This window comes from Pagrus pagrus (assembly GCF_965226575.1).
Source record: "Pagrus pagrus genome assembly, chromosome: 14".
NCBI classification, from domain to species: Eukaryota; Metazoa; Chordata; class Actinopteri; order Spariformes; family Sparidae; genus Pagrus; species Pagrus pagrus.
Window position 1 is genome coordinate 6473723 of NC_140198.1, and position 12740 is coordinate 6486462.

A 12740-nucleotide genomic window follows, 5' to 3' on the forward strand; every position below is an offset into this window, starting at 1 on the left:
GATTTACTTCAAATAACACTGTGGACAAAAGAACCCTGGCTATTGTTGACGTGGGGCCAGTGTTCCACGTCTCTTTCTCTCTTTCACTCTCTTGGGCGAATCCTTTTATATTCAGAGTCCTCGCCTTGCCAAGGTTAAAATGCGATGGGATATCTGAAAGTAGGAAAACCTCCTGACAAAAGCGGCCTTTTTTATTCCCCGGATGGCAAAGGCCTTCGTAGATTTCCACTCTTGTGTCTCTTTCCTTATCTATCCCTTTTTTATTTTTTTTAACCAGGCAGATCTCGAACAAAGCCGCAGCGGCTGACATGCAAATGTAACGGGGGAGAATAGCGGCATCCAAGGGAGTTGAGATTGTCCGACAACGGGACGTGCTCGCTGGGGTTGCATTGTGACGTACGGCTGAGACACATCCTCAGGGTCGAAAGAGGGAGGAAGGGGATGCTGGATATTGGCTGGCCAGATTTGCAGTGTGTCCTGCTGACTTCCATTTTATGGCCCGTGAATCGCAGAGCCCTCTGGGAGTCTATAATCCGCCACCCCCCCTCACCCACCCCTCTCACTGCCCATACCACATCATTTTATTGGTCTCCCTGGATGTGTGGCTGCTGTCCCTGGTTTACAATGATCCATCCATGTGGGGATTCTCCCGCAGCCAGACTGTTGCACCACTACGGACATCCCATTTTGCTACTGGATCCCACCCACCTATTTCCCCCTTATAAGAATACTACCTCCCTCCCTGACATGCTGTTGTCCCATAGTTTCCTGTGGCGATGCCTCAAAGCGACTGTGCCCACCATGACACTAAGCCTCGGCACTGAGGCTCTGCAGTGCAGGGGCCCAGTTGGGTATTTCTCAATGAATGGAGCTGGGTGCGGGGGAAACGTAGCGGTGCCAGCTCTCATTCACACATTTTATCTCATTTACACACAAACCACACATTCACATAGGCGATGGCACTTATGTGCTATGGCGGATGATTACTACCAGGCGTTGGTCACACCGCAGCCGCGCACAGTATCCATCAGCCGAACGGAGGGTCTTCCTCCGCCTGGAAAAACTCATTTAGATCTTATCTGGGGAAAAATTTGTTTGCTGAGGGAGAAGGAGGAGGGTAGTCGCAGGAGAAGTGACTGTAGTCGAGCTAGTGCCGCTTGATTTAATTTAGCCGCCGATAGTGTCGCTGACCACTTGTACTCCTCTTATTTTGGGAGGTGAGTGAGAGTGAATGCCGAGGAGGGAGAGACGGGGGGAGGGAAAAAGGACAATCTGTTTACAGAGATGGAGGAAAAGGGAAACGTAGGGTCTCAAATTTCCATCTTACAAATATTTTGACAGTATATAGATATCAGAAAGTGGAACAACCAGTTGAATATAGAGATAAGATACAAGATGACACCATCCTAATATATCCAATATCGATATCTGACCCTAGATATCGAGACAGAAACCGCTTTCTATCACTGTCTTAGAGATTTACTTATGATATCATGCTGTGATTCATTGACACTGACATACATGTGGTGTCAGAGTTTAATTAGAAAACTAATCAGGAACAATTTTGATCGTTGATTAATTGTTAAAGTCAATTATCCAACAAAAACACTGCCTTTTACAGCTTCCAGGGTTTAATCCGTTTTAAATAACTATACAGTAGCTACCATGGAGCCTAATATTCAGATTATAATCGATTTAAATGATCCATGTAAACACCTCAATCAGGATAAACAGGCCCAAACCAAACAAAATTTCAGTCGGTTGCAGAGGAGTAGTCCGTTTTCATGAACCGATAAATATAAAAATTGCCCCGCGTTAACAACATAACCTGATTATTTCCCGGCTGTGTTCTTTCTTCGTCTTGATGTAAATGTGTAGTCACGTACTTTTCTCCACCAACCAAAGATGGCGGCTTCTAAGGTGAACTGGTTGACTGCAGAGAGTTTGTTTTTAATACAAACTCTTCGAGAACTTAACATAAATGACTATGAATATCCATTTTCAGGACAGGAAGCTGATCAAACGAGACAGAAGACATAAAATATCAGACCTTATTAGCTTTTTCATTTGACGAAGATGTTACATCAAGTTCTTAAATAAGAAGGACTACAAATGCACGAAAAACAGACAAAATATCATTCGTGTCCTGACAAAGGCTCGAGTGTGATCAATATTGAACATGAAGCCATAAATATCTCCTCTTTGAGGTTTGTTTGACGCAAACGTCTCTGTACGGCACAGTGCTGGCCTGCCAAGGTGAACGTGCCACCTGATACCCGCTGTGACCGAACATGCCCTGTGTGTGGGTTCTCTGGCTGGCCCTGCACAGACAGACAGACAGACAGACGGATAATCTGCCTTCGACCACGGACAGCTTGCTCAATCATGAGTGGGATGCTGAAACGATGAGCACTAGCCCGGTGCTAATCACCATTTTTTGACACACCAGATGACACCCGACAGGAAGCTGCTAACATTTTGTGATCTAAAGTCATAATGCTAATGCACATCTGCCCCTTTAGCAACAAGCCGCCTCATAAACACGTTATTCTTATCTTTATAGTGATAATTCAACAGTTAAGAGTGAGCAGTGGAGGTTGAGAGGAATCACATTTACACTTGCAGGGCGCAGGAGGTTGTCTGCTCCTATATATATATATATATTTATATATGTGTGTGTGTGTGCGTGTCAGTGTGTGTATCAACAACACGTGTGTAGCACTGCCGGCCCAGGCTGGAAGAATATTTGCTTTGCTTATCGCCGCCCTAATGCTCACTGACAACTTAATAACATCACAATTAACTAAATGCTAAACAGATGCCAGTGCTGGACTAATGTGATTGAGACAATCGGCACTTTTGACGTGACCCCTGTGTAGCGCTGCCATTGGCCTAATTTGCTTGAGTGACATGGCTGCGTGTGTGTTAGCGTGTGTGTTTGTGTTTGAGGTAGCTGATTGCGAGGCCACCGGTGTGAACGATTTACGAGGAGGAAAAAGACGACAAAGAAAAGAAATAATGTGACTAAAAGAGGTTCTTTCTTCCGACCATCCTAACCTTGTTTTATTCCCGTTCCCCCCCCCCTCCTCCTCTCCTCTTTCCCTTTTTGCTTTTTCGGTCTCTCTTCCTTTCCTCCCCTCCCTTTCTGCCGCTCTCTCTCTAGCCAAACTATTTCTGGCTTGAGAAAAGAAAGTGTTTACTCTGCGGCAGAGGCCTGTTGGAATCACGCTGTGTTCCCACTGGCTAAACCCACTATTGCCACTCCATGGTTTGCATATTTTCCCTGTATTACAAGACTTTAAAAAAGGACGGAGGGAGATAAAGAGAGGAATAAAGAAAAGAGTAAGAGAGCAGCCTCCCCCTCCTATTATATCTGGATTTTCTCTGGCACTGCTCTGTGTGAGTGTGTGTGTGTGAGTGTGTGTGTACATCGAGAGGATTCATGTATAAACAGGAACACCAACAGTCGGACAACAAATTCTTCCGAGGCCTGTGGACTCCGAACTCATTTCTACACAGATCACATGGGAGATGCAGTCCCTGCCGTTTCTACTGCGACTCGCAGCTCATGTTAAATAACATGGCAACTGCTCCCACTGAATGTGGCCTCAGATTGGGGGGGATGAATGTGCAGGTTGCAATGCAAATTACAAAGCTCGCACTTGTGGATATGCAGCTAAGACGGGCGGTTATAGAGCTCGCAGAGCCTGTAAAACACATGAATCCCTAGAAGTGAAATCTGCATGTTTTAAATCAACAGACAAGACTAAAAAAAGGCAATTTATTGCTTACTTTTTTGTTTGCGAGCCACTTTCTCTGTGCATCTATCCTGACCTTTTGCTTTTCTGCACCGAGCTACAGTTTAATCAAGTGGAATGTGAGTGTGGTGGGTTTTACCAATAAAATACAAGAGCTATAAATTATGGTGGGGACCAAAACAATCTAATGAAAAAGAGGTGAAGATAGCTGGCAGAGATAAAGACAGAATGAGGAAAAAAAAAAAAAGCAAATCAGAGCTCAGAACTGTCTTGTAGAGCCCCGACGGGGAGAGGCTTTACTGGAAATGCAAAGTGAAAATGACACGTTAGAGGTGGCCAGGTTTAAATCAGCACAACGGTCCCACAATAGGATATTATGGCGTGGGACAAAAATCCACATTCAACCGGCTCCGGAAACAGTTAAGAGGAAAAGACACAGTGTACAGCGAGGGCTTTTCTTGACCTTCACTAACCAAATCTCCAAAGATTTATTAAACAGAATACATTAATGACCGTCCGCATTAAACAATAACTAGCTCCTTAAATTTTACTGCTCCTTTCAACGGCAGAGTTCACATTATGTGTTGAAGCACTTTATTGTCTCTGGTTAAAAAAAAAATAAAAAATTCAGGCCTCAACAACAGATAAAATACTTTTTCCCCTCACCTATAGTTTAAAAGTTAATGCCGCAAATACGACAGCTACAGTTGATGCCAATGCCGACACTTATCTAAAGCAGAAAACTGCTTTAGATAAAAAGCCTGACCTGTGTGCCTGCATATTTTCCCAAGAGATAAGGAGGGCACCGCTCCTCGTACGTACGGCATGTCCTGCCTGTCATTTTGCATTTTGAACAAAAAAAAATCTCTTTGAAAGGAAACATGCTGCTAAATAAAAAAAAATGTCTGAGCGCGCTGGCGCGCTTCAGCGTTTGAGGACATGATTATCTTACCCCTGGTTGGACTGTCGTACAAACCTGCTGGATGCACTCGGGCTTGTTACAGGAGGATATTTGAAAATACAAAGTCACTTGATGGCAGAGGTGGGAAGTCAGAAAGTACAAATACTTTATTCTTTAAGTAGATTTTTCACGTATCTGTATGTTACTTGAGTATTTATTTTTCTGACAGCTTTTACACCCTGCATTTTAACACAAACATCTGTACTGTCTACTTCTTACATTTACAAAACAGGCTTGTTATTTTAGTTTTAATGCATTTGAGGGGAATTATTAAGGATTTATGACGCTTTACCAACCCCAACGATGGTATTAGACGTCCTGAGAAAGAGACTCAACGATCAGCTTTCTTTCTGGTGTGTTTACAAACAGAAACACAAGATAAAGTTTAATAGTCTTTTCAATTATATAAATATGACGTGAGCATCAGTTAGCCTTGCACAGAAAGAGAAATGTCCTTCAGAGGGATCATTTTTACTTATATATTTTTCAGAGCCTGTGTTTTCTTACTTTTACTTGAGTTAAGAAGTTTAATCAGTGCTTCTGCTTGAGTGAAGAATGTGTGTTGCCACCTCTGCTTGATCCTAAGCAACCTTATCTGGTAATAGGGTTGTTTTTCTACCTAGAGCCAAACCTCAAGCTTGAAAAATCTGAACTCAGAGTATCATCCGTGACCGTGACAGGTCGTCTAACAGTTCTGCTATTAATATATCTGCTGTATCAGTCAGAATAACTGCAGATATAAAGGTGTCTCGTTCAGAGGAAGTCACCGACTGCCTTATATACTTAGCATTTCAAAATAAATATTCAGTCTGGAGTGGTTTCATATCAGTATGCACATTACATTACGCTCTGCTTCCTGTCAATCACCTGACAGCCACATGATGAAATGAAAATCTCCACCAAGAGACTCCTCCCTATCAGCTCGTAGGCTAATATGTTGTGTTTCGTCTGGAAGGCTGCTGGGCAAAGCTCGGATTCTCGTTGCATACGCTGCATGACAATTGAAGGACACAAGACAGTAGTAAATGGGCTACAACTCTAAATGACAGCAGTGTTTTTCTTTAAGGATGAGAGCTCTGTGAAAGCCAGACAGACTGTGTTCTTTGCTTACAAAAGCCCCGAGGCGAGTTCCAGTTTAGCGAGAGAGGCAGAGACTCTGATGCGATGCCATCCAATTTGGGAAAATATGTGACAGAAATTAGCCGTCGGTAGATGTAATGCAACTCACAAGTGATTTCGGCTCCTGAACACAGACATTCCTGGATTTGTTTGTGTGTGTACGTGTTGCACAACGCTGCCAGAGAAGGGGATAGTTTGCAGTGTGTGTTTGTGCATGTGTATTTGCACGAGTTCAGTGGGTAAAAACAGCCACATGATGTTTTGCTGCAAGTTCCCTTGGCATCTCGACCAGTCCCCCCCCCCCCCCCCCCTCCACCCCTCCACCCCTCCACCCCACATCTCCATGCAAAAGAGCTTGTCCGTTAGGAATGACGACAACTTCAGGAATGCCTTAACGGCCGCCAAACTAGCCCATGGTTTTGGACAACATCCCGCTATACGACCCACATACAGTAAAGTTGGAGGGCTGTCGAGTGTTATACCAAGGGCAGCTCTGTAAAAAAAGCATAAGAAGACAGACAAAAGTGAGAAAGAGACAGAGGTTGAGTCAGAGCGCAGCTGATCGAGCCAACAGAGGAGCTGCCACAATAGTTCCCATTCAAAGCAGCAAGAAACAGCCACAGTTTCAGAGGCCAAATATTGTCATCAGAGAACATTAGCCAAGGGCTGAAGCGCTGCCAAGAGGCAGGCAGAGATCAAATCTGGCTTTGATGGCCAACAGTAACCCCATGCTCCCACCGCACGCCCTCTCTGATGTTTTGCGTCTTGGGTACTGTACACACAGACATTTCTGTATAAATAAATCCGTGTTTGTTAAGCTTTCTAGCTCAAACAGAGCTGTACACTGTATTGTCCAGTGGAGCTGCTTTTGTATCTGATGCCGTTTCCTTTGTTTTGCTCCTTTCAGTGTATTCTGCTGAGATATCATTATGTACAGTTTCGAGACAGAAAAAGAAAGCCATACATAAAAAAAACATAGAATAAGAGTTTAAAGTCTAAAACTGCTAGCAGTCCCTAGAAGATGTCATGCTGATCACATCCCATGACACAAAAGAGCTGGATGAGGAACAGTAACACTCGAGCTATTCTTAGAGCGCTATGGCTTCAAAGGTAAAAGGAGGCTCGTATATAAAAGGGACAAAATGAAGCCCACATGGTCATTATTATTGACGTAATTCATCTTCTTAGGACCATGAAATGTACTGAAAATCTTCTAGCAGTCTGGCCATTAGATAATGAGGTACCCTGTGTGCATGTTGACATTTTGGCCTGAGGGTGGCACTGGAGGAATCAAACAGTTCAACCTCTGGGGGGCATGAATGTGTTCAGTAACTTAGATTTGGCTATTTCTTGTTTTGTAGCAGGACAGGTCGAGGTTCCTACAAATGAGAGCTGTAGAAACCAGTGAACTTTATTTTTTTTCTACAATATCAGTGGTGTTCATGGCTCCAGATTCAGAGTCTTGAAGGTGCCATTGACATTGTGAGACACAACAAAATGTTGATATAACAAAATATTCCCTTTTTCATTTTCCATAATGATGACAGCAGTACAGTACAATATTGATTTTGAGTCACAGCAGTGACAGCAATCAGCGAGTCTAGGATTGAAAATGAGTGGCATGCTTTCACAGCGGGGAGAGCCAAATGTCAACTCCAGAGCCAGAGATGTCATAATATAGATGCACAGCTGCTCAAAGTGCAAAAAGGAAAGAGAGACTGAATCATACGATGCAGAGAAACTGCCTTGTCATATTTTACCAGAGCCCATTTTTCAGGCTCTGATCCCTCAGAGGGGCTCAACACATGGATGATTACTATACTATTACTGCTGCTGCTGCTGCTGCTGCTGCAGTTGTCTGGCAGGAAGAGTCGTCTGGCCCCGGCTGCCGCTGCCCCCCCAACCTCTTCCATTCGTTCCAGACTGGAATGCCTATATTTAGAGTGCTCCTTTCCGCTGTTATGGCTGTTGGATCATTAGCCTCGTTTAACCCTTCTTTACCTCCAGCGAGCTGATTGGCTGAGGGCATGCCCCTCAGGAGTAACCCCCTCAAATCCTGACTACACCACCCCACCTTCCCCTCTCAAACGTCGAGGAGGAGCGCGGGGGGTGGCACGAGTGGCCGCAAAGAAAAATCATAGCCATCCAATTGGAGTTGCTACCGGGGGCCTGAGGAGGGTCACGGCTTCAGATGAAGGACAAAACACAAGATGATGATAATGATGATGTGTGGCTATTTTGGGGATCGGTTTCTGGCTTGAATGTGCATCGCCAACACTCATTTCCCTCGTCTCACTTTGTTTGACAAGCGAGGCGGGGCTAAAGTATGGCCGTGCAGACTAGTTTGACCTATGGATCCTTCGTAGATTTGTAGATAGATTTTCATTGGCAATGGTGGGTGTTTAGACAATGACACTGTTTCCCATGATCCCACACTACTCCATGACACCATCAAAGTCCCTCTTTAGTTATTGTTTTGATTGAGAGAACTCTAACGGCAGAAATTACATATCTTGTGTTTCAGAAATAGCAGAATCTGCCGGGCAAATTGCCAACTCCCATGAAATATGGAAGCACATTCAGAGTCTCTATGGGCCTAAAGTTGGAGACCTGATGATCCTCTAGCAACATCCTTAAAACTTCTTAAAATTTAAGAATTTGCTGCTTTTTCTTTATCATTCATAACAATAAATGAAGAATATGTGATGAGAATTTTTCATATTTTTCTTTACATTTTATAGTGTTATAATTGTAAGTTGCAGCCCTATTAACATTAATGCATGTAATTAAATGTAAAATATCAAGTACATTTTTATATCACCTTATTTATTTTTACTATGTTATTTTATCATTTTTTTCAGATGCCAATAGTTCTCACCCTCCTATCAGAAGTAGTATGACAGCATGTAGTATGCAGCCCATGACAGGGTGACAGCGATTGACAGTGATTGTCCAAAATGGTGGATATAAAGTGAAAAATCTGGATAGAAGATGATCCAAAGAAAAGTGTAAATGTCACGGCAAGAGCAACAGACGATGCGTACATAAAACCGGAACGCTCCGGTAGAACATCCTCCAAACAAAGTGGAGGAAATTTGAGACTTTCCCCCCCAAATTAAGAGTTCATCAGCAGCAGTGAAACTGCTCTGAGCCATCACACATCTGCTGAAGGGGGATTTACTTCTTCCTATTTACATCTTGGCACCTAGATCGTCTTCCCGTCTTCATAGCTGAGCACTGATAAACAACATCGGCCTGCCAAGTTTTCCCCGTTTGTTGATTACTGTTGGGCCTGTTTTGATTTAGGGCGAGTGGGACTAATCCAAGATGATGTGATCTATCTATCTGTCAATCCGTGGCTCCAGTTAGCCAGAGAGGACTGAATGAGCCTCGGCACACCACTAAAACACGCAACACACAACAACACGCATGCTGATTGGCGAGAATCGGACCAGATCTGACCTGACAGCTGAAGCTGATCTCAGTGTTTCTCTGTTTGAATTTGATCTAATACTTAGAAGTTAGATGATATCTGCTACTTTGAATTTTTCTACGCTATTTAAAATAGCGTAGAAAAACAGGCGTATAATTACTACAGCCTGTTCGACAAATTAGTAGACGGAGAAGAAAATCAAGTGGAACTTTCGCTGCAAATTCCCCTGCATGCTTTTATTGCGAGCATGAAGAGGAAGCAGAAGAGATCTTTGTGTTTATGTCTATGGCGTCATGATGATATGTCTGGCCGTGTGTGTGTCCATACCGGTGTGGATCTGCCGGTGGGCCTCCAGGGATTCCTCTGTCTGGAACTGGGCACCGCACTGGTCACAAACTATGGCCTTCTCACCAGCTGCACGCCAACAGGAGACAAAAGAGTGGAAACTTATTACACATTTGTACACATGAACCACATTTGAAAAAGCTGTGCGAAGTGGAGAGAACAAAAGGCACCTTAAAGGGAATGTGCAGACCAAATAAATATACTCAAAACCATCAACATGGAGCAATTTTCTTCATTCTTCACTTTCATTATGAAACATCTTATTCTCATTTGTGTTTTGTCACATTTATCTTCGTCTTTGTCTGTGACCAGACATTGTAAATGAGGGCAGCCTAAACGGCTCTTCGACTTTATATAAAGCTTTGAAAGAATGAATGAAATGAAGACGGAGTCAAAGTTTAAATCATTCAGCAGGGTAGCCATGTTCCAAAAATGATTGCCTTGAACACAAATTTTATTTGGGGATCTTTAGGCAGCTTAGACAAAAATCAAGGACCGACTGTGTTTAACACAGATAACCAATAAATCAATTATAAAATTTGCTTATTGAAGACATGTATTGAAATCTGCATAAATAATGCTGATAAGTACGAAGAAATGTCAGTACAGAAATACAAAAGCCATAGTTTGTCCACTGGAGAGTTTACTTTGCAAGTGTTAAACATATCTAAGTCATAATTATTTAAAAAATGTGTTCTTTTAATGTGTTTACGCAAAAAAACAAAACAAAAAAACCCCCTGAATGTGAGCCGACATGTCAGTACCAGATACTCCTAAACAAATATTGATAGCAAATATTGATATCGACTCGAGAGGATCATGTTCTGTACTTTCCAAGATCGTGTGCACAAAATTTTATCTATAAAAACAATAAATATTGACTTCTCAGTCTATGTGCAACCTCTGTATTAATAAGATGCATTAGCTGTTTAATTCCCACCTCACTTCTATTTCTTTTACAGGCCTGAGTTGGATCGTACTGACCCTGAGAAAATTGACTGACAACACGCTCACGTCTTGCAGTCTGATTCTGTATTATCTAAAGGCTTCGGCTTTTATTATGTGATCCTCCTTAAAATCATATATTTTAGTATTTGATTGATTAATGGGTGTACTGCATGATATAATTAAACCTACATTTAGCTTTTCTAAATTGGTAAGACAAAATATCTGCCTTCAGATTGGCTTTGCATAGAGTAGCAGGAGGTGTCATCTCCTTACCCAACATGCTGGATTATTGTGTCCATGTTTGTGACAGTTCATGCGACACACACAGTAAGCTGCACATTATTATGCAGCTCTACTTTTCTGCAAGTGTAGTTTGTCAAACTTCCAGATGGATATCTCAAGTAAACACTCTTTATGTCAGTATGTACAATAGCCCTGATTGAAATTATTTTGTTGTGCGCAGTTTTATCAGCAGATAATAAAACATACAAGTCTGATGCATTCCTGCACTTAACTCGAGGCCATAAAGTTACTGTCGAGTACTCTTCCACGTTTGTTGCACCACACTCCGCTTCTGTTTATGCAAGTAGATCAAGTATGAAGCCCTTGAGCTACAGTCCGGATTGCCATGTTCGCCTGTACTTTATGAATGTGTACAACCTTGTACAGCGATAAAGGGAGAGACGGGAGACTGGCATGCACACATACACAGTGCTGTTGGAGGGGCACATCGGATCAGGCCCAGGCAAACGACTTTTTATGGCTTGGCACGAAACACTGTACATGCCATACACATCACACATCAAACAGACACACACACACATTTCACATCTGGATATTGTGTGTGTGCAAAACAGGCGTGCATGTGTGCGGGTGTGTGTGTGTCTGTTTCCAGTGTAAGCACAGAGCGATCTCTCCCGACCAGACCTTGGTTTGTTCTTGGCACAGCCTCCTGGGTTACGACACCTCCAGAGAGAGAAAGAGAACACAATGAAAACAGGAAGCCAATTCTTAGATGACAGAAAAAAAAAAAAAAGTCAGGGAGAGATGGCTTGTGTGGTTTTGCAACCGCAGTGACATTAGGGAACGGGCTGTACTGTAATAAGCCCTACCAAAAGCAGAAATGACACGAACCGTACATGACAGAGTGTGCCTGCCAGTAGAGTGCTTATGCAACAAGTTATGCAAAAGACGGTGCTCTGCACAAGTGAGCGTGACTAGATCATAAGTCACTGCAATGCAACCTGTAAAAACAGGAAATCGTGGATTTGTCTTTGATATGACAAGTTTTATTCCCATTTAACGACTTTGAACTAAACACACTGAGCTGGTGAGCAACGTCCTTTTTAATTGGCTGCATATTCAAGAGGCATAATTTGCAGTGCGAGCGTATGGCGCGCCAGTGTCAAATGCACAGATGAGCATATGGCCGAATTAGCTGGCAAAAGCAGCCACTTAACCTTTGGAGAACAAGACATGTAGTGGAGATGTAGACAGAGTCCCCCAACACACCCACTGATGTCCCTCATTTGCATTAATCACATAGTACCTCTGCTGCTTCTTTAACTCCCTGATTCATCATTGCTGGATAATTTTTTTTATTTTTTTTTACAGCGTGCTACTGTTGCTCTGCTAACCTGGATTGGTCCCTTTCCATCATATTGATTTGAACTCATTGATTGCCCTTGCAGGGACCTTGTAACACTGACTCCATCATATGCTACTCATTGACTAATATCACCGCTCAAAGTAAATAAACATCAACAGCATGGTGCACAACACAGTATAGTATATAGGTCATATTGTGTTTATTTTGACAGGTATTGCGATTGAGATCTGATTTACAAGTAGTGTGAATGATCATTTTTCCATTATAATTTTTATTTTCACTGAAAAAAAGTGATTAAAACTAAGATGATGTAACATTTGATGCAATTTCTTGGCCAGGATACCTCTGCAGCACAACGGTACTTTAATATAATGCTATTTCGTCACACATTTTACTTTAATTTGGGTAATGAACTATGACCAACTTTGGTATTATTTCGATTAACTGTGCAGCTCTAATTTCCGAGTTAGCTACAAGGCTAAATTCATTTCCAAAATCTATGAAAATCAACTTTCAGCTTGCTTGACAATAAGTCTTCCGTCGCAGTAAATATTATGGCCAAGTAAA

General features: G+C 42.5%; 1 protein-coding gene across 1 annotated transcript in view; it reads right to left on the reverse strand.

The window, feature by feature from the left end:
• Positions 1 to 12740, reverse strand: part of zbtb16a (zinc finger and BTB domain containing 16a) — a 163190-nt gene that overhangs the window by 56731 nt on the left and 93719 nt on the right. Inside the window, exon 4 of the mRNA XM_084373263.1 lies at positions 9599 to 9685. Coding sequence (XP_084229389.1) covers positions 9599 to 9685 — 87 coding nt within the window. The remainder of the gene's footprint in view (positions 1 to 9598; positions 9686 to 12740) is intronic.